General features: G+C 37.0%; 1 protein-coding gene across 1 annotated transcript in view; it reads right to left on the bottom strand.

The window, feature by feature from the left end:
• Positions 1 to 23,528, bottom strand: part of TTLL7 (tubulin tyrosine ligase like 7) — a 140,655-nt gene that overhangs the window by 28,579 nt on the left and 88,548 nt on the right. Inside the window, exons 15-18 of the mRNA XM_040627103.1 lie at positions 19,018 to 19,216; positions 15,623 to 15,828; positions 14,510 to 14,644; positions 12,475 to 12,555 (exon numbers count right to left, since the gene is read on the bottom strand). Of these exons, the coding sequence (XP_040483037.1) occupies positions 12,475 to 12,555; positions 14,510 to 14,644; positions 15,623 to 15,828; positions 19,018 to 19,216 (621 nt within the window). The remainder of the gene's footprint in view (positions 1 to 12,474; positions 12,556 to 14,509; positions 14,645 to 15,622; positions 15,829 to 19,017; positions 19,217 to 23,528) is intronic.

The raw sequence follows: 23,528 nt of genomic DNA, 5'->3' as shown, positions 1-23,528 counted from the left end.
TTAATCTAATTCTGAACAACTGATATCCTAGAGGTTCTAAAATAAAATTTAGGGGCGGCTGGGTGGCTCAGCCGTTAAGCGTCTGCCTTCGGCTCAGGTCATGATCTCAGGGTCCTGGGATTGAGCCCCGCATCAGGCTCCCTGCTCAGCAGGAAGCCTGCGTCTCCCTCTCACACTCTCCTTGCTTGTGTTCCCTCTCTCACTGTCTCTCTCTGTCAAATAAATACATAAATAAATCTTTTAAAAAATTAAAAAATAATAATAAAAAAATTGTAAACCAAAAAGTGACTTTGTCCAATTCACATGTATTTAAATATTTATGCAATGCAGGTATTTCCAATGAAAACTCTTTAAAAAAAAAAAAGTAAGCACCAACAAATACAGTTATTCATATTTCAGTTCACCAAAGTTGATTTTTACTTTTTTTTTTTTTTTTTAGTTTTTTTTTCTTAAGTAATCTCTACATCCAATGTGGGACTCGAACTCACAACACTGAGAGTTGCATGCTCTACCAACTAAGCCAGCCAGGCACCCTAGGTTTTTGCTTCTTATTTTATGTATCTAATTGAAGGAACTGCCCATAAATGAGTGAGTGAGTCGTGAGGAGAGAAAGAAGCGTGGAAAATAAAGGCTGACAGAAGAAAGATTTCTCTCAATTGGCACAAATGTATAGAGAATTGGAAGCAGATAAAAGAATTTAATTTGTCTCTCTTTAAAACAGCCATATTTTTAGGGGCACCTGGGTGGCTCAGTTGGTTAAGCATCTGCCTTCAGCTCAGGTCATGATCCCAGGGTCCTGGGATAGAGCCCCACATGGGGCTCCCTGCTCAGCAAGGAGCCTGCTTCTCCTTCTTCCCCTCCCCCCTGCTTGTGCTCTCTATCTCTCTCTCTCTCAAATAAATAAATAAAATCTTAAAAAAAATAAAACAGCCATATTTTAAAAAGTGATACTAGTTATTTCTGATAAGGCAAATGTAAAATAAACATGTTTAAAATCAACTCAGTAAAAAATTTTCAAAATATCATTTTATTTAGAGAAGAATGTCAACTCCAGCTTCTCACATGAGGAATGGTGTGAGCAGCCTCAGGCCTTCCCTTCCTGTTCCCACTTCCTTCACCATGAAGTGGGAACAGTACTGCAATCCCCACGGTGGGTCAGGGGCATGTCAGATGAGGGGGCGGAGAATAAGGAGAGAGAATGCAATGTGTAATAAACTCGCTTGGGAAAAAATTGTCCTGGAAGGCTTGTTACTACAGATAACAAATGCTTAATAGTAAGAAGGATTTTTTTAACTTTAGTATGAATTATTTACAATAATACTGATGTCTATTAGGCATGAATGTGTACCTTTTATTTTTTACAATTTTCATTTAATCTATTAGTTTAACTCTATATTGTTTTAATGTAGAAAGCAGTACTCATGACAGTACTCATGACAGATGTGGTAGAAGAATCCACACTAGCAGTAAATGATACATTTAAGTCATTTCTCAATTTTCCTTTCTACTTTCTATGTAATAACAGGCCAAAGCCTAATAATGAAGGAAAAAATGTACAAAGTAGCCATGTTAACATTAACTTCATATTCTATTATTTTTTAAAGATTTATAATTTATTTTGAGAGGAGAGAAGGGTAGAAGGAGGAAGAGAAAAGCTGACTCCCTCCTGAGTGCGGAGCCTCACGCAGGGCTCCATCTCATGACCCTGGGATCATGACCTGAGCCACAATCAAGAGTCCACTGCTCAAATGACTGAGCCACACAGGCGCCCCTTTCATATTCTATTATTAAATAATTATTCAACTTTACAGCATTTAAGATTATTTCTTTTTGAATACATTTTATGGTGAAATGCATATGATGCATAAGAACCAAAGAGAAGGGCAACATTGCTTATTGGAGACTCTCTTGGCCACTACTCTGTACATGTTTTATTCTTAGTTTAGTGGGAATTTTAAAACCATGATGGTCTAATATTCTAGTCCACACATGACAAAGAGAACTTCTGAAATCGGCCAGGGAGTTAGGGGTGCAGAATGCTTCTGCTCTACTCCTGATGTTTCCTCCAACATGGAGAGATGAATAAAATATTCTAGGCCTCTTGCAACACAAACATCTCTGCCTGAGTGACTTCTGAGAATCGTGAGACTAGCATGGTCTAGGCAACCCAGTAACTTGCCCCTTCTTTTCCTGAGCAGCTCACGGGGAACATACATTTTCCTTTGCTTCTCTTTGCGTTCAATTTTGAAGGAAACAAGCTCCCTGGTCCTGGGGAAAGGAATGGGTTAGAGAGACCTATAATTTGGAGGGCATGAGGGCATGCAAACCAAGGGTACAAGAACCTGACTCCCTCATCTCCCCTACGAGCATTCACATACACTCCTTCCTCTGCTTGGGACAGTCTTCCCCGATCTACTCACCTGGCGAACCTATACAGGGAGACCTTTACCTGCCACTGACCTATGATCTCTTCATCCCCCATTTTTCCCTATTAATAATTAGCTTGCTTTATTTTAATTTCCTGTTTAATTAACATAGACTGTTATTCACATAAAGAGAGGCATTATGTCCATCTTGGTAAAAAACTTATAATGTCCCCAAGGGTCAGCAGGTGTTCATCTTAGTGAAACTGTTCCTTGCAGCAAAGTGAAACCTATGCAGACAAGGTAAAAATCAGAGCTAACACTTATTGAGGGCTTTCTATGGACCTCACTGTGGACCAGGGACTGTCCTAAACACTTTTACATAGAGCAATTCATTTAGTCCTCAGAACAAAAACATAAGGTAGATACAAATTGGTCCACAGTTCCTTTTCAAAAGATCTTGAGGCTAGATTCCATAATCATACACATTACTATTTCTGCAGGAAAATATGTGAATATGCAAACCAAGAGACAAGACAAAACTAACACGTAACTTCCTGTCAGGTCACTGTCACCAAATGAATTCAGGTAAGTTAGGTTGTGCTGCCTAATGATTATGAAAATTTTTTGGTTTTGAGGACATTTTTGGATCTCATTTTATGGATGAGAAAGCTAAGGCATGGGGCAGGTTAGTAACTTCGCCAAGATTACAAGCCGGTAAATGGACGGCTATGCAGACAGATCACTGCTGCTCAGTGCTACCAACACCGCCTCACAATTACTTCCATCTACCCCGGCGTCAACAACAAACCCTAGAAAACAATCAAATTGTCACTTCTTGGATTCAGATTCTCCTCTAGTCAAGTAATACCTGGGAAAATGGATGCAGTCACTGTGTACAGACAAAAAAAAACTGCCCAGGCACCCCCTCCATCAGGGCCAGGGCAAAGGGTCTTATCTGCTTAGAAGGCTATACAGATGGGGAGACACTGACTGCACCTTTAGCAAAGCACCCACTGAATAATTTTAGTAAGGCCGAGAGCAGACCGGCAAGAAATCAGACCAGAAAGAGGTAAATTAATGCTAGTTCATTTGTAATGCTATTTTGGATATCTGGGTGCTTTGGGGTTAGAACAAAATGGATGGAAGATGACTAATTTGTGAAACATAAAAACAAATGGTCAGCAAGGTGCCCTTTGTGTTTATCTGTGGACTCAAGTGAGGCTAAGTTATAGAATACAGGTGTCCGTTTCCTGACACTGTGACTTTTAAAAGCACCCTGATCCAACATTAAGCTCTCCAAGAGGAAAAAATAAATGGGAGGTTGAGTCAATGAAAACATTAATAAAATGAAAAGATTTATCTTTTCCATGTGAAATAGAGCACATTTGAAGGCATAAAGTACACAAAGTCATATTTTGCAAGAACATACAGATGTTGAATGACAAACTGCTCCGTATGGCTGAACATTTGGTTCTAAATTAAAATAATGGCATGAGGTGAGGGAGGTTTAGAAATAACATTAACACCACTACATGCCGCACTAATGGTGCATGCGGCAGCCATGGCTACAGGGTAAAGGCATTTTTGCTGATGCAAAGCGAACAGCTCTGTAAGAGCGTCTCTGTCAGCCCAAATGAGAAAGAGACGGAAAATAATAACAACAAAACGCATGCAGAAGCAGCTACAGTAGGTGTTAAAAAGCAATTGCTATTGAGAGAAGAAACACTTGATCAACAAGGATCTCTTAGAACCCCCAAATAAATGCAAATACAGTATAAGCTTAATATCACTATGTATTTCTCTTCATCCTCCAATCTTAGTTTATGCCTAGATATCATATCAGAGAATAACTTTTCAGCAAATATGGCATTCTTCACAGTCTACCAACACTGCAATATTTTCATACTTCACATATATTCCTCATAAATTATATAAAGCAGCTGCATTCTTGGCAGAAAGCTAAATTATGCAAGTGTGGAGTTACCACAACATGATATTAAATAAGATTAGCTGTTTCCATGTTCACCTGGTGAGGATTCTTTTCAGTATTTAATTCCCTCATCCTTGACCTTTAAAGTTTACATACATTAAGGAAAATTCGAAATGAGGCACATGAAAGAGTTTGTGTGTGTGGGTTCTAATCTTAGAGTTTTATAACATTTTAATGAGCAACCAGCAAAAGCTTTGCTCCTGGAACAGAAAAAGGGAGATACATATTTCAACAATGGTCTATAAATGGAGTTAAGAGATTTCAATGAGATTTAGGCATTCCGCACCTAGAATAGTGCTTGGTACATGGTAGTCCACCAATTAATATTGTTGAACGCATGTTAGAATGAACAAGTAACTGAATGAATGAACAACTCCCAAAATCTCCAATGTGCTTAGCATAGTTCTTGTACAAAATGGCAACCACTAAATGTTTGTCAAGTTAAATCGTATCACACACAGCCTTTGTGGCATGCCATTTGATTCACCCTACTTTCAAGAGTGCAGTTAACTGACAGCCTCCCCATTCAGGATCACTCCAACATTCAAGCTTATGCTCTCCTCCACTCCCAACCAAAGGATTGAGCATGGACAGGATACCAGAGAGGGGTTACTTCCACCTCACATGATCCCTCTGTTCTGGCTCCCCATCAGCCCTACGAAGCTCTCTCAGAACTTCACTAGTCTGAAATTCTTCCTCCCCAACCCTCCTGCCCTCCATTCACCGCTGACCCAAATTGCAGTCTGAAGGCTCTTCCTATCTACTTGAACTCTCTCTCTCATATTTCTTGGGTGTTTCCTCTTATAAATCTCTTTCACTTCTAATTCTATCTTATGTCTGCTCCCCAGGAGACTGAACTGACACAGCCTTTCAATGATGACTATCATCCCAGCCAAAAGAAGGACAGATCTGATTAATCCACATCTAAATGTAAATTAGTTAAGTCCCTGGCCTTCTAAATGGGTAACTTTTTATAATATCTAATTCTACATACTACAGCTGAGCCACATTCTAGGTTTCTTTTTGTTCTCTTGGATGCAGTTTTTGGCTTTATAATAACCAACAGCACAGGTTTCAAACAGTCAAATAAATGGCTAATACATTACAACCCAACAGACAATTTTTTACACCTCATTTCTACATATTCTACATAAAATAATTCTACATATGAAGAATTCTTAGTACAGTAGCCTCCCCTTCCCTGTGGATTCACTTTCTACGGTTTTGGTTACCCGAGGTCAACCACCGTCCAGAAGTAGACGATCCTCCTTCGGACCTACTGTCAGAAGATCAACAGTCACCTAACGCCGTAACATTCACTTCACTTCATCTCAGCATGTGGCCATTTAATCATCTCACATCATCACAAGAAGAAGGGTGAGTACAGTACAATATGATATTTTGAGAGGGAGAGACCACATTTTCATAACTTTTATTACCATATATTATTAGAATTGTTCTATTTCATTATTTAGCTATTGTTGCTAATCTCTTACTGTGCCTAATTTATAAATTCAACTTTACCTATCCTTAGTAGGAAAGAAATCAGCCTGCATTTCATACCTTCCAGGGCCAGAGCACCCTCCCATATGATGTGCTACTTCTTCACAAGAACCCTCTAATACTTAATGTTACAAATCTCAAAGAAGTTCTAAGAAGTTACCTGCCCCAAGTAAAAGGCAGAGGCAGTAGTGAACCTAAATCCATGTGACTACAAGTCTAGTACCTCTTTCTGCTATTCAATATTAACATACAAACATACATAGCTTTTTAAAAAAATTTTCAATGCCCTTTTCAAGTCATTATTATATTGCTCTCATGTTGCAAGAAAAAAATATTGCAGCCATTCTCTGATCCCACTTTACCCCTGATTTCTTCTGAAATAAACAAGATTGGGAAGAGGTAGAGAAGAAATATATGTATCTATATATAATATATAGAAATCAGACAAACATATTTAACTTAGTCTCAAAGATTATTTTCACAATGTATCTCTATACTTATCCTATCTGGGCTAAATTTTAAGTATTTCACTTAATTCATTCTAATCATACTGATTAAATGAACAAAATGTAAGAAAAAAAAAAGTCCCAATTAAAAACTCTTTGCTTATGTCAGAGCTCAAGACTTCTATTACCGGCTGACCTGATGATTTGCATTCCTGATGTGTGTATTTGTTATGCTTCTTTTTGTGAGCATGGGTGAAAGAACCTATAAACTTGGCAGGGTTAATTTTACAAAAAGGAAAAGTTTTCCAGAAATTCATTTCCTTATTATTCAAATAATTACTCATGGGTGAGAGCTCTTCAATGACCCTTGCTTAAGTGAGGGGAGGAATGCCATCACACAATGAACGCTGCTGAAAGCTGCCTCTGTTTCTTTTCTTAGGAGCATCCCACCTTCTACCATCTGAGAAATTAGAGTCTGCTTTGGAAAAGGGTCTTAAAGAACAAAATGGTTGAGGAAAGAAAAGGAAACTCAGTGATCATAACCACAGCAAGAAAATTGCCACATACACGTTGCAAGTGTGTAAATTCTGGGCTTTCCCTTTCTCATCATAGCCCAGCCTACCATTCCTGAGCCACCTTTCAGGGCCTCCGTGAAAGTGGGCAACGCGGCAAGATAAACTTGCCCTAGTTAAGAGCACCCCTTACTGATTAGAGAATCAAAATTCAAGCTACAAATTTTTCTGCCAAAAATAGAACTGTTTATTAAATTACCTATCTAGAAGTTTTACTATAATTGCTTGGGTAATCTAAACTATGGGACTTTAACAAGATTTCTATTGAAGATAGGATGTCTTACTACCTTTTACAAGGACAAATAACATACAGTACTTTTGGTTTATGCCAAAATGGAAGAAGCAACAAAAGGGCTCAAAGAAAAGGTATATAAGTTGCACTAAACACCAAGCCCCCTCACACTGGTGCTTCCACTCCTATAACCTAACAGTGTAGGATAAACATGGCAATGTAGAGGAAAGGATTACACAAACATAACTCACTCCAAATATTCTTAGAGTAAATCAGTAGAGGAGAAATGGAGACGGGAAAAAGTACTTGCAAGTAAATTTATAAGCAATTGTTGAATTTTACCCAAAATTTATAAACCAAATTGAGCATAACAATCCTAAAACATTTCTTCCAATTCACAAATATTACTATGCACATATATCATCTGAACATCCCGTACAATGTTTATCAGACCTTCTCAAACCACATGTAAAAAAACAGAATGACAGTGCTTAATTTGTTGTCAAACATACCTCACTAGCGAAGAAAAACAGAAGCAGAAAGAAGCTAGCCTGCCATTGACAGAGTTCATAAAAGAGTATAGAATTGAATCAACTTAATAAACGTTTATAGAAATCCTCCAACAGGTGACTACAAAATAAGACAAGCCTCTGGCTTTTAGACAAGTGGGAAAAAATTAGTACAAAAACCTTTCAAGGCAGATTGTAAGTACAACTGAGTACAAAGTGCCATGAGGTCAGAACAAGGAAAGTTAGCATCTGATTGGATGGCGGGGGGGGGAGTGTTGGAGTCCAGACAGGCTTCACCGGAATGCCTGTGCCTCCCTGTCATTCTGCCATTTTTAAAGAGATTACTTTAACTTAAAAAAATAGAGAGAGAAATATACAAAAAGAAGAAGAAAAACAACACCAAGTGTCACCATTTTCATTCCCCTGGCTCAGTAAGTCTACCTACCCTCTAGAAAAACATCATCTTAACAACTTGGTACTGAGTTTGTAAAAAAATTTTTAAAATTTTTTTAAATAGTACATACACATAAGTCATTTTAATTTTTAATTTTTTAATAAAATAGTATTTTAATAAGTAGTAATAAAATAGCTTTTTAATAAAATAGTACAAATAAGTCATTTAAAATTGGACAATACATATTATTGTACAAGATGACATGTTTAATTTACTATCTTGATATAATTTCTGGCTGGTATATAGAATGGAAAAAGTTGACAGAGGCATTGCTTCTTCAAGATGTCCATGGCAATGATGACCTTACTGGACATTCTTGCAAACCCTCTAATGAAATTTTCCAGCGTGACAATAAATGAGAAAGTTCTTACCTAAGAACATATTTAGAAGGCTACCCCTGGTCCGCTTAGCACCACACTGTCAACTACAGTAGCCACTAGAGACATTTGGCTATTTAAATTTAAATTAATCAAAACTAAAAGTTTAGTTCCTCAGTCACACCAGCCACATTTCAAATGCTCACTCAATGCCCACATGTGTCTAGCGACCACTGTGTTGGACATCACAAATAAAGAATATTGCCATCTTTGCGGAGAGTTCTATCAGACAACATTCGTAGTCAATCAACCTCTTTATTTCATCTGGCTAGAGAATGGAAGTTAGTCACAAACACTACATGGGTGACTAATGGAGAAGGAAAATGAAGGTCACCCCAATCTGGAAGGCTCCCTCTGTACTAAGGTGACCCAGACATAGTTGGCACTTATCACTCTGAACCCAGAATGCCTCTGGACATTTGAAAAGGAACACCTGAGAGCTGATGGCCTCATGGCCTCCTGGTGATGGCTTACTGATTGTATCCCTCACTCACGATTAGTAAAGTTTGGCTAATTTTACTAACGTATGTTTGTATCATATGTTGTAAGTCATAATCCTGTGCTACCTCTCAGGTTAAGATCTATGATTCCAGCATAATAGTCAAGTTAATGCAACTGAATAGTGTAGAGGCACTATAGTTTATCTGACCATAAATCTATTGATAAGACATTTAGGCTGCTTCCAATGTTTTGCTTTCACAAATACCACAGCAGTGAATGCTCATGTATGTCAATCTTTCATACACTCAGAAAATCATTCTGTAGGACAGAATGCTGTAAGTAGTTTTGCAGAGTCATAAGTTTATGAACATTTGTAATCTTAATAGATACTGCAAATTACCGTTCTAAAGAGTTATACCAATGTATTCTCCCTCTAATAGTATAGCAAAGGCTCTTTTATCCATACTATTTCCATCACTGATATTATCTGTCTTATTAATTTTTGCTAATATGATGGTTTTTACTTGTTTTTCCTTCATCATTAGTGAGGCCAAGGATCTATTTACATGCTAATTGGCTATTCGAAGATCCATAAATTGTCTTTTCATGGCCTTTTTATGTACTTTGCCATTTTATTTATTAATATTTATAGGAGAATTTGTCTTTTGCTAGTTGATGTGTAGGTGGTTTTGGTTTGCTGGTGTTACTGCTGGTGTTTTATGTGCTGCAAATATCTATCTTCCTCAATATCCCTCCCCCCATTCTCCTCACAGCTTCTGCTTTTTAATTTGTTTTAAAGTTTTCACTTAATCAAATCTGTCAATATTTTAAGTCTTCTGGGTTTGAGGTCTTTCTTAAGAAGTGGTTCCCCCTTTCTAAGATTACAAACATATCTTTTCTTCTAAACTTTTAATATTTTCTTTTTTTACATATAAAGCTATAATCTATCTGGAATTTATTTTTGCATATGGTGAGAGATAAGGCTCCAACTTAATTTTCTTATAAATAGGGAACCAATTGCTTTAGTATCATTTGCGGGTAAAATTATCTTTTCTCCACTGCTTTAAAATGTCACATTTATCATGTATTAATGTCCTATAAATACTTTAATCTGCTTCTGGACTATTTCATTTTAATTAGCAATTTACCTATAGTCTTCCATCTTCTAGATTACAAAACGTACACGGACTTGAGGAAATCTAGGTTCCAATTCTAATAAGAAGTCCTTATTTTAATCAATCAAGGCCACAGTCAGTGACTTGGCAAAGATGTATTCAGGGCTTATAATATGTTTTCAGTCTATCTCTGTACCAGCTTTGCTGTACCCTCCTCGACGGCAGTCCGGTATCCGGCACATGACAGAACACCAATAATTATTTGTGGAATGTGTTAATGCAAAATTGTGAGTTCAGTTCACTCAGATGAAAGTATATAATTTAAAAGTCATCATTTGATCAGTGTCAACTTTCAGCTTATTAGCAATAAATCTTAGAAGAGGAAATGATAGCTTGCATTCCTGAAGGAACACAACTTCATTAAAGCTACTAAAATAGTATGCCTCCCCCAAAATGATGTTGCAATGCACGTGAGGGGCTGCTCAGGCTTGCTGGCCACTCCCCTCTCCGACTGTCCGAGGTAACTATCACACACCTTTTACTGTCTCCTCCAGTCCCTAAAAGCTCCTCCCCATCAGAAGAAAACCTTTACATCTTCCCTCCATGATGCCAGACTCTGCCTTCCCTCCTATTAGAACAAATGCTCCTGGTTAGGACAAACCTTCCCAGCTTACTTACACAAGGATTTTCTATCACCTCTTTTTCCTGTGCCTTTCCTGTCTTCTAGATCATTTTCACCATTACACAAACAACTGCAAATATCTTCATCTTTAAAAAACAAAACAAAACCTTGTCATTAACCCACGTTGCTCTCCAGCTACCATATTTTCCCTTTCCTCTCTACACAAAACTCCTTGAAAAAGTGCCTGTGCTAGCTGTGTTTTTTCCTCTGTGCCTTTCATCCCTTGAAATTAACTCCACTCAAGTTTTACTCCCTACCACTCCCCTGAATTGTTATGATCAGGTAACTACTAACTTCCACATTCCCAAAAATAGCGGTCAGGTCTTCCTGCTCATCAGTCAGCCCCTATCAGCCACATCCGACTCAGCTGATCACTCTGCCCTTAAAATAATTTCCTATCTTGGCTTCAGGGACACCCAGTTCTCATGGTTTTTCATGCCTCACTGGCTGCTCCTTCTCAGTTCCTCTTAAATTAACCGCATTCCCCAACACACACACACACACACACACACACACACACACACACACACCCTCTCTCTGGTTTCTATATGTAGAAGTGGCGCAGGGCTCCATTCTTGAAACTCTTCTCTTTTCTGACCACACTCACTCTGGAGGTAATCTCATCCAGTCCCGCCAGTTTAAATATCCTGGTTGACTCTTAAATTTTGTATCTTCACACACAACCTTAGCTCTGAACTCAAAAACTCATATATTCAACTACATACTCAATACCTTCAATTAGATGTCTAATCAATATATCAGCATGTCCAAAACCAAAATCAAAGTAAAACGAAACAACAGCAATAACAGCAGGAAACCCCTGCTCTTCCCCAGCATCCGCCCATTCAGTTACCACTCTAGCTAAGCAACCATTAGCTCTTGCGTCCATCACTCTAAAAACCTGCTAGTTGGTCTCTACTTCTATTCTGCTACATTCCCTCTCTCCCAGTTCTATTCTCTAAGCTCTCATGATCCTTTTAAATTATAAACCAGACTATATAACTCCTGCTTAAAATTTTCCAGCGACTTCTCATCACTTGGAATAAAACCCACAGTGTCTATACAACTTTGAAGCTGTGATCTGGCCACTGCCCACATATCCCACTTCAGTGCTCACTATCACTTCACTCTTGACTGGCACAGACCAACTATCCCATATGAAAGGGAATGAGATGAGGTGCACACATCAAGCTGACTTGTACGTCAGGGTATCTGCACAGCACTATTTCATTTAGGTCTCTGCTCTAAGGTTACCTTCTTGCTATTTTTCACCCTCATTTATTTTTCTTCATGGTACTTAAAACTACCCTACATTCTATTACATATTTCTTATTACCAAACACCTTAACTAAAATATAAGCTCTATGAGATGACGGGGCTTTTCTTTTTTCTTTTTTTTTTTTTTTAAAGATTTTATTTATTATTTGACAGAGAGAGAGACAGCCAGCGAGAGAGGGAACACAAGCAGGGGGAGTGGGAGAGGAAGAAGCAGGCTCATAGCAGAAGAGCCTGATGTGGGGCTCGATCCCAGAACTCCGGGATCACGCCCTGAGCTGAAGGCAGACGCTTAATGACTGAGCCACCCAGGCGCCCCAATGGGGCTTTTCTTAAATTCATTTTTTTATCCTCAGAACCTAGAACAGTACCTGAACAGAGTAGTTGTGTAATAAATATTTGGTGAAGAAATGAGTAAACAAATGAACATGAACATAGTTTGATTATGAATATGGTTTAATGACCTTAATACATAACCCCAAAGGGCAAACCTATTTTTTGGCATTACTCACTTTCCGTTGTTTTACAGAGTCCAATTTTATGAGCCAATATGAAGCCACTTTTGTTTTATGATACTTCCAGTTATCAATGATCTGTTTTGGGGGAGAAACATTAAGAAATTTAATCTAAAATTTTCCTCAAAAGTAACAAAGAGTAAATGAATGGGTTGAAACCAATTTTATTAATTAATTTGTGAAACAGAAACACTGTAATATTACTTGCAAAGAATGTCTACTTTCATAAAGACGTGTGCAAAAATTTCTAAGTTAAAGTAAAGAAACCATCAGAATCCAAAGTTTTCTCTTCTTGCTATAAAAAGCACACAGTCTCTAATAAATTCAAGTCAAATGTCTTCAGGTACATAGGATTTGGGAAGAAGCCCAAAACACAGACTTTCCATTTTAATTCCAAGGCTATATTTACCACATCACCCTACATAGTAACAGAATATTGAACAATACATTAGAAGACATAATTAGGATTCTATTATCCCTTTGTTTTGTTTTTATTGGGTTTTTATTGGTACAAATCTGCAAAATTTCTGAATATATATTCTAGTAATATATACTGTAGCAAACAAATTAAAATACCTGCTGCATATAGTAAACATATAGTAAACAACCTAATGTCTTATATAATTATCCATTATATTTAATTAATTATATAAGCCAATATATATTCTTTATAAAACAATCACATCAGCCACAAATATTAGTTCTACTCTCTGATTATCTAATTTTTCTTCTACCTGATTCAAAAGATTGGTATATAACTAATATCTCTAAGAAATAAACGTAAACTGATACAAAATTTTTGTCTTTACCTAGAAAAGAACTTGACTGAATAAGATAATATGTAAATAAAAACACATCTACATAATGCTTTACAACTAATGTTCATTTTTCTCTTTTCCTTGATGTAACAAATATCAGCTCATTTTTAAGTAAGATACCATTTTCACTTTTTAAAATACACGTATAACAAAATAATGTGTAATATTTGGAGATTTTGGTTATAACTATGTTCTGATTATAAAATAGAAATTGCCATTATTAATTTTTTAAATTAAGAAAGTTAAATTTTTATTATGATTTGTTGGGTTTTTTTGTTTTGTTTTGTTTTGTTTTGTCCCCAGACAGTTTCTTCAGACAGGTCCAAAGGCTAAAATGCGAAAAAAGCCAAGCGCATCATTCTGGTTCTTATCCTACAAATGGCCACTAGATGGTGCCTTCTCCTCTGGAACAACAACAGCAAGAACAAAAACAAACCAAACCAAAACAAAAAAACAAAAAACACACACCACAACCAAAAACCAAAAACCAAAACCCCAAACAAAACTAAACAAAACAGGGAAACCAGAAAACAATCTTCTGTTACTGAGGGATTACCTAGGAATGTCAATTTGAAACAGACGTTTAAATGAAATCAATCTTTGAAGGAATGATCTTTCACCAGAAATATCTAAATAACTTGGACCTTCTTTCTAGCATAGGAGTAAGTCACTGACTTTAATGTGAATTTTTAGGACTGTGTCATTTTAGAATGTTCCACTGGGTGGTGCAAATGTGTTTATAACAAGAAAAACACACCCAACATAAGCCATTTCACAATTTGACAAAAACCATTCAAGGTGTCACATTCAAATATCCTTGACATTTTATACCCAGGGCCCTATTTTTTCATTACAACTCATTACATGTTAGATCCTTCTAAACCTTTACAGAAGGAGGCTTAACTTTGGTATTTCTTTCATCATTAAGAACAGTAATTATTTAACAGTAATTATTCTCACTTGAAGCAATTGCATCATTAAAATAGGACTAGACACTAAAAGATATTTTGCATTACTGATTACGTGATCTCACTGCTCATGAATCATAATAATTAAAATAACCCCTGTATTTTCTAAAGCTTGTGGAGGTTGAAAAGAACATCAATTAAGTTTACCATGTCATTGAGAATAATGCCATCAGGAAATAAATTTTAATAGTTTAAGAAGAATAAACTTGCGAGCTCCTTGAAATTTCGTATACATTAAATACTCACATCTTCTACCAGAAGTAATGATTCTGCATCTGATTTTCCTGGAAACCGGATCTTCATGTCCTTGAGGACAAATAAGGTCTGACTTGTTAGATCATCTTCTTGTTCCTTTGTTCTCAGTTGCCGCAAAGACTCACTCTTAAATTTGAAAGAATACAGATATTTGGAGGGGGTCTTATTTCATTGTGCCACTATAATCTGAAAGATATTTCTAGGTAAAAATGATGCACTTTTAATTACAAAAAAATAACAATGAAAAAGAAAATAATTTCTTTTACATTTAGTCTTAGGATTAAATGGAAGTGATTTCCTAAGAGTGTCTTTCACACTCCCACAGTTACAGTTTATTTAGCTCAAAATACTAAAATAAAAATATAAGTGGTTAAAAAAGACTTACATATACCTTAGACTATTTTTGGTTAGAAAAAAATAATTATTTATTGATTGTTACTAAGTGAAATTCATTCATTTATATTTTCTAAACTCTTCTCTTTGGGAACATGATCCACATTAAATAAACAAGTAAATCCCTGGCCTATGTGTAGGTACATGGAGATATCTATTTGAGCATCCACAAGTAAGCCTGGTTGTAAAATAAATTTGCTGACTTCTTCAACACGAATCTCTGGGATTCATGCTAAGGAGAGAATGCTACATGTTAATTTAGATATAAAGAAAACATTATTAACAATGTTTATACTTCAGTGCTCTAAGAATCATTTATCAATGGTTTGTTTTTTTAACCTATTAATCAATAGTCCCATTAAGGAAAATTAACCATCCAACAAAGTCCCCCAAATTTACAGCTGTACTGCACAATACACTGCAAAATGAAACATTTACTCAGATGAAATTCAGCAAAATTATCCTACACCATCAGCAAATGGAAAATAAAATGTTATTCTCAGGGTCCATCCTCAAGTTCTATGATATAGTGGTCTGCTTTTTAAGCTATAGGTTAAGATAGATGAATAATCCAAATTCCAGAAGACCATGAGCTGAATTATAGAAAGGATCTGGGGTTCAGTCTGTCCTCTTCCCAGCAGATCCCTTTGCCACCTAAATCCTGAGTATAGTTCTTCTTGGAATTTCAGAGGAGCAAAAGAGATGACTTACCAACTGAGAGTTAGGAGAGCTGGCATCATTAGCGTGAGGCAGATGCCTCATGTAGGAGGAGGCACGGTTTAAAGAATGGGACCGAGACCCTGAAGTTGGCCGGGATGCTGGTATCATTTGTTGAGCAGAAAAGGGGCGGTTGTCCGCGCTGGAAGGTGATTGAGAAGAGATGGACCGGGGACAACTGACTGAACGCCTAATGGAGCCTATGATAATGGAGAAGAAGGATAAGACAGTAGCAGAGTTAGTAGAAGCCTCCCACTGCATCGGGTTTATTTAAACTAACAATTAGACCACATGGTAGCAAAACAGCAATAAATGTAAAAGCATAGACATCATCATGAGAATATGAGTTTGAAATTAATTCTTCAATTTAAACAGTAAACTTGCTGCAGCACCCCTATCATGTATTAAGAATGGCTACCATGAGAACACTTTTTTAAATAGTTCCATTCTTGAAACATGACATAAAAGAACCAGAATCATAGGACGGGATGGACAGGAGTCTAGAGAGTGGCCAGAATGAACGGATGTTATTGGATTTAGGGCACCTAAGAAAAAAAAAATAGCAAGCAGAAGAAAAACATAAAGAGTATCCTGATGGAGTTTAAATATGTAATTGGTTATTACAAGAGTAGTAATAGACAGGTAGTCTTCTTATTCACAGGAGAGAAGAATTAAGAAAAAGCTAGATTTAAATTCCCATAGTAGAAGATTTAAAGTCAAGAAAAAAATGTCTGGATCGAGAGGGTTGTTATCAGAACAAACCAGGGAAAATCTCAGAATATCTTCCTCAATGAATATTGAGACCATTTAAAAAAGAGAACCAACTGTTCCAGGTAAATCTTGATTCCTGACACAGGGAAATAGAATATCACTCAATATTATCAACAGTTACATCCTTCTAGTTCACATTTTATATATACCCTCTGTTCTATATTCTCTCTCTGCTTGGGAAATACTTCAATCTTCATTTATTTAATAATTTAATAAAACTCACATGAAGCCAGGTTGAATACCCAAATATTTCTCTTCATTCGCTGTTGAAAAAAATTTAAACCTTTATAAAGGCAATGGACATAAACCTTATATTTAGGGATGTATCTCTATAGGACATTTTGAGTCAATGAGAAGCCTAATACCATTTGGTTCTGGTGAGTATAAAAAATATACTCATTAAAGCTATAAAAGATGTTTTTTTTTTAAAAAAATTTCCATTTGTTTCAATTATTAACTTTCTTCTGAACCTAAAATTTGCATCCAATTTTTTTTAAAGGTCTATGCTTCTAAAAAAGGGCTGTGTGAGGTCAATCTTCTACTAGGAAAATACACAAAAGCACGTGCTACTACCTACACCTTGGTTCTACTCTCTTTGAGGGCTTCAGGTGATTATTTGGACATGTATAACCTGATCACAGGAGCAGAAGGAAAATATCCTTTCTCTTGAATCACCACAGATTCCCATTTTTCCCTTGCATACACTGGAAATTCAGACAGAATAATTAAATCACTAGATATGCCAATAATATTTAGGTAGATTAACAAAAAAAAGGTTGTAACTTGCATACACAAGTTATGTGAGAAAAATATTTCATATAGTTTTGTATATGAACACCTTATATCAACCCAAAATATATCTTTGAAACTACAGCAAGTGTAAATTTCCTGAGTTAGTTCTCTATGCCAGAAAATGTTACACATAATCTGGATTTTGTCCTCCATCACTAGCAACACTTTGGAGAGAAAACTCCAGGAGGGTATGTGGCTATGGTATTCCTTAATGTAATATTAAAGAGAGAATATAAAACAAATTGAAACCTTTGTGGTAATTCCTAATGATTATAAAAATAAAATATAACTATAAGGAAAAAGATATATAACTGAATTAAGCTAGCCATAAAATGTGAATTCACACTTAAAATCATTTTAATACACTATTTTTCTGATTTCAATTTATTTTTGGTCTGAGGACAAAGAACAATCTCAGAGCTATAGAAATCTCAGCAACATTTTCACAACCCTGCCCTGGTCCTCTGTCGGCTCGCGCTCTTAGGGGTGCACATCTTAAATGAGCGCTTAAACAACTGATGAGATCTGGACAGGACAATGTCAGCTTCCCAAAGAGAAACAGAGCCATCCTTTCAGAGACACACTGAAAGTACTTAAGGCATCTTTAAGAAAAAAAAGGAAGTAATTGATAAAATAGCTTGCAAACTCTAGAACAGGTGCTCAATAAAGATTTTAAATGAGTAATTAAATGAAAGGGAACATAATACATTATTTCCCCTCCAAACACATAAACTCTCAAAGACAGGAACATTAGCATGTATCTTCATAAAATAATCCAGTAAAAGAAAGTAAAGGAAGAGGAAAAGAAAGACCATCAAAAATCTTCATGATAATTTGGTAAGAGAAAGATAATTTAAAAACTTCATCTGTTTGTGCTGTATTCCTCACGGCATTTTGCCCTAGGTATGAAAGGCCAGGTTTAAAACACACTCATTACCAGGAACTAACATTAAACAAACCATTGCTGGAGATCAATGAAGGCTCACAGCTGTGTTTACTGCATGACTGAACTGGTCCCTTTCGTGGAGCCCTGGGACGATGGGAGTTAAGAAAAGCCCTGCCTTGGAGGCGCATGGGGAAGGGAGATCCAAATAAGCCTGAGAAAACAGCAATACCACACTGGACATTCGGGGATGAAAGAAGAATCGTGGACACATCTGAAATCAAAGAAGGAATGACAGAATGGAGGAGAGAGAAAATGTAAAAAGAAATAAAGGAAGAAAGAGAAAAGAAGAAGGCGGATAGAAAACCAACAGAGCAGCTGGTTGGTTGCTGTCCAGAATACTTGCTGTATCCCAAAAGCCCTCACTGAAGAGCTTAGCCCTGGTGAACACAGGAGGGAACAAAACTTCAACGATTTCACAATTGCATGGCTCACAGAGATGTTCAAGTCAAATGCCTCAAGAGATACACATATTTTTAAAAAAGAGGTGAGCATATAAAAGAAAGTTGGTGACTGAAAGGGAGGGAAAGCGGGGAGGGGGGTATGGAATGAGGGAACATAACTCTCTTAAAAGAGAGTGAAGCCAGCAGATCAGCAGCCATGAGGCCCATTTCATAAAATCCAAGCAATAATCCAGGACTTAACAAAAACTATGAAATAGGGAAGAAAGGACTCTCAGAGATCCTTCATTCAACCTGTTTGCTTTCCATCTGCAGCCCCTGGAAGGGACTGTGTGGTGTGCCCAGGTCAGGTTAGGGAAGGAAGTAGGATGGAGTCCAGGTCCCCTCACACACAACAAGGGTTCATTTGGCCCAAGGTCTTTTATTAAGTACTTTCCGTTCCATAATTCTTCACATAACGAAATTAGAAGAAATTAACTTACTGGATTGTTGAATTAATTTGTAGTTGTTGGACTGTTTAAGGTTATACATAACTTGCTTTTCTCTGTTCTTATTTTGGTACTCTTCTTTCTCATTGTCCTCAGATTCCGAAGCGCTGCTGCTGCTGTCATAACTGCTGTCACTGCTGTAGTATTTCTGTCTTTTCATTACCTCAGAGCTCTCAGGCATGGAGGACAGAGGCTAAATGAGAGGGAAATGTGTTCTTCTGTGAGAACTCAAAACACTGCTAATAAATTACTAGCATGACTAGTTACTATTTTTAATTTCCTGCTTATGCTTGCTGCTTTTCACCAAAGCCTGAAACCCTCTCAAAGCATGACTGCTACCGTGCCGCTGTTAGCCTAACACGCTATTCACTGATGATTCTGTTTTGGCAAAATGTTCCTTCTTAAATGACATATAGTTCAGTCGTGATGAGGAAAATGCTATATCTGTGTGATCTGAAGAAATGACCAGAGAGTATCCACAGAGAATAACAAAATAAAATATTTGAGATGAAAATGAAAATATAAAAATCAGAAACATATCAGCTTTTCTTCATTCCATACAGAGAGATTATTCATTACTCATCAAAACTCAGAGATGTACTTTTGTTGTATCATTGATGTTCAGAGTCACTCAGCAAATATGTGTGTGTGTGTGAGTGTGTGTGTGTGTGTGTGTGTGTTGCTTGTAAGAGAAAAGAGAAGGGCAGAGGGGAAGAAAGGTAGAAAGAGTAAGAAAGCAGCAGCCGATTAAACCACTGCAAGTAAAGGGGTGCCTGGGTGGCTCAGTCGGTTAAGCGTCTGCCTTCCACTCAGGTCATGATCCCAGGGTCCTGGGATCAAGCCCTGTGTCAGCTTCCTACTCAGGGGGAGCCTGCTTCTCCCTCTGCCCCTCCCCCTGCATGTTTTTCTCTCAAAATAAATAAATAAATAAATAAACAAACAAAAAACCCACTGTAAATAAAATAAGATAAATTACTGTAAGTATAGTAAAGCCACATCATGAAAACAGAGCCTATGAGCCTATCCACTCAGATAATGTGCAACACAAAGCAAGGTATTCTTCACGTGTCTAATTTGCTGTGGATATTTTTACAAATATAAATTTTTAGTTCATTTCCAAATTGGTTCTAAACAGCTCGTGCCTCTTCTCATAGGATTTCTAAATCTGACATATAGGTCTGGCCATAATGAAGCAACATTGCTTTTCATTGCCCATGCTACATAAAAAAAGTGGTATCATGTAAAAATCAGTATGGCAGGAATTTTTGGAGGATAGGTAAATCTGTAATGATTCAAAATGCCCTGCTGTTATGTTCCAATATTTCCATTAGCATTACTTGACTCTAAACCTCCCAATCAATGTGTTTCCAAGGATGCCAGCAGAGGGGATAAAAGATAAGGGAAGTAGGACAGCTTCACTTCAGAAAGAACACACACAACCAAGAACAAGACATTTTATGACTTAGTCATTTTAAGAGACTATTTATTATAAAAACCATATGCCTCTTACTCCTGCTGGGAAAGGTTCCCCTGGCTACATACTAGATGCTTGTTCTCTGTTAAACAAAAATGCTTTGATGCTAGCATACACCATCATGAAACCCTTGGCTACCATGGGACTTCACTGAAATAAGGTGTATCTTCTCGTGTATCGGTGTAGGATGAAAGATAGAGAGAGAAATAGCATTTCATGAAGTACATGGAAGACATAGTGAGCCAAAGCATGATCCTCTTAAAGTTACCGCCTTTGCAAAGGGTGAAAAATAACCAAAGCAGGAAACATAATTTAATGCACTAAGGTACCAACTTGTATTTGAACGTATGTTTTCCTTTTGATAGTCTAATATTTACTGAGCACTAACAATGTTCAAAGAGATATGCATAAAAACACTGACTAGTACACAATCATGGAACGTTTTGATAGTCTTGGGGAATATGAATTCTAAAGGAAGCATGTTTCTTCAGAAGTCTCGCAGACCCAAAGAAACAGTGGCACAACCAGGCTTGCTGGTAGTGTCCTCTTTCATGTAGGCAAACAGCTTTCAGGTTTCTTAAAGAACTCGACTGCATAATGAGTTATTTGATCCTAAAAAGAATCACTAGGGAAAATAGATAGCTGAACCTTTGTGTCATATATGCATTTGGGACTTTTTGACCAACACACTGTTCAAGCAATAATTAATAAGAAGTGACAGCAGTGTGAACTTCAAACAGTACCTTAACTACAAAATGGAATTTGCAAATTCGCATTGAGTTAGGATACAAACCATACTACTTATTTTTATGTCCAATTTTATTATGAACTGGGCCATACATAAAAAATATATAAATAGTATAAAGATTAGTAAAACAAATATTTATGTCCCTATCACTCAGCTGAAAAAAAAAGAACAATGCTCATAGCTAATACTTTGTGGTATAGCTAATTAATATTTCTTAGTTTCTCAAATAAGTGAAAAATTACTATTTCTCCTCGTACAAGTTTCATTTAACCTTCACTATCTTCAATTTCTTCTACCATAAACGCACTGGAAATTAATGCTTACCATGTGATATCATCCCTCTAAAATAAAAGGTTGCTTTGAAGTTTGGCTCACCCCAGACCCTCAGTGTACATAAAGTTAAAAGTTACAAAATGCTGGGGCGCCTGAGTGGCTCAGTTGTCAAGCATCTACCTTCGGCTCAGGGAGTGATCCCAGAGTCCTGGGATCGAGCCCCACATCAGGCCCCTCTGCTGGGAGTCTGCTTCTTCCTCTCCCACCCCCCCTGCCTGTGTTCCCTCTCTTGCTGGCTGTCTCTCTCTCTGTCAAATAAATAAATAAAATCTTAAAAAAAAAAGGTTATAAAATGCTTTTACTTCAGACTGATTATGCAGCTTTCAACCACTTTGAAATACTACCAGCATTAATACCTACAGAAACTAGCCAATTCATTTCATTTCAACAAACAGCTAGTTTCTACTACTTGCCTAGAATAAGAGGGGTTGAAAAAAATATACAATGTGAATTCTGCCTTCCAGGAGCTTATATTTTATTTGGATGATAAGCCTTGTTTAGTGAAGCAAAGTATGATAGATGGCTGTCTCAGGGCCTTTGAATTTGCCATTCTTCCATAAATATTGTGCCCCCTAAGTTGTCTCACAACTGGTTTGCTGAATTGCAATAATTAATACACAAAGCTTTTTCAGATTTTTTTCACTTTTACAGATACTCTTTCACTTTTACAGATACTCTAAAATATATTAGAAGCATTATCAACAGCATTGTCCATAATTCTTCAGTATAAAGCACATATTTCAGAAGAAGGGTGCCTGACATCCAAGGTCTTTGATCTCCACCAGATACATATCTTTCACCAGGTTCATCTTGTACTATTTTACTCCCCAGGAATCTTCCATTTGAGTGATACCAAATTCTTTCTTTTTTCTCCAATACTCTATGCAAAGTCACACCTCCATGTCCTTGCCTTAATATTCCCTCTACCCTGAATATACTTCCCCTGCTCCTAAATGTTCAGAGCACTACTCGTTTTTTAAGACCCAATTCCAATGTCACTTCCTTTATGAAACCATCCACAGGTTACCAATCCCTTTCTTCTCTATGCTGTTGTACCACTTTCCACGCCCTTTATTACAGCACTTGCCACAATACACCCTGGACCTTGGTTCACCCATCTGTGTTCCACTAGCCAATGAGGTCCTTGTGGACACATTTAACTAATGGCTTTGGATAACCTTCTAAGTGCCAAACAATGTGCAAGGTGCTAGAGATGACAACATGCTTCCTACCCTCAAAGTACTTACAAGTTCATTCTAAAGCAAACATGCACACAATTGTCACGACTGTTTTTAAAGTGTTATTTGCAGCAGCAGAAGAAGGAAGATCTCAGTCTAACTAGGGGAGGGAGGGAAGATTTCACAAAGGCAGCAATGGTTCAGCTGGATTAGGAGGGGATCTGTAATCAATCAATGAATGGATATTTTTTTTTTAAATAGGAAGGCATTCCAGAGGCATGGAAAAAAGCATGACAGAGCATGATGATGTGTGTAAGGAAATAGCGATAGCTCTGTATTGCTGAAATGTAAACTAAAACAACAACAATAACGATAACAACTGAATAAAAAAGTCTCCAAGATTTTACAAATTCAACACTTTCCTACTCTACTAGCAAGGACTTCAACATATACAAAAGGAGCGGGTAGATCATCACTAAAGAGGATGAAGGTAAAGCAAACACCAGTCCATTTTTGCTTGGATGACGGCTTTCTGTTTATTCCTAGAAACCATGCCTATTTTAACTAACACAATTTCAGTGTTACTGGGTCAACAATAAGTGGGGCTCCATGAGGATTTCCAGAGTCATGATTTGCCTTACCTATAATGCTACACATCTCTGATAATTTTAAGTCTAGAGATATGAGAAAAATGTAATACTGAGTACAGAATAAGGGTACTAGTTTTAAGTCCCTCTCGGCCCTAACTGATAGAGTTTTCACTAGCATTAGG

The sequence above is a fragment of the Ursus maritimus genome, unplaced genomic scaffold, assembly GCF_017311325.1.
Source record: "Ursus maritimus isolate PB19 unplaced genomic scaffold, ASM1731132v1 scaffold_12, whole genome shotgun sequence".
NCBI lineage: Eukaryota > Metazoa > Chordata > Mammalia > Carnivora > Ursidae > Ursus > Ursus maritimus.
The sequence above is the reverse complement of the archived record's forward strand: the minus strand, read 5'-3'. Positions and strand labels throughout refer to the sequence as shown.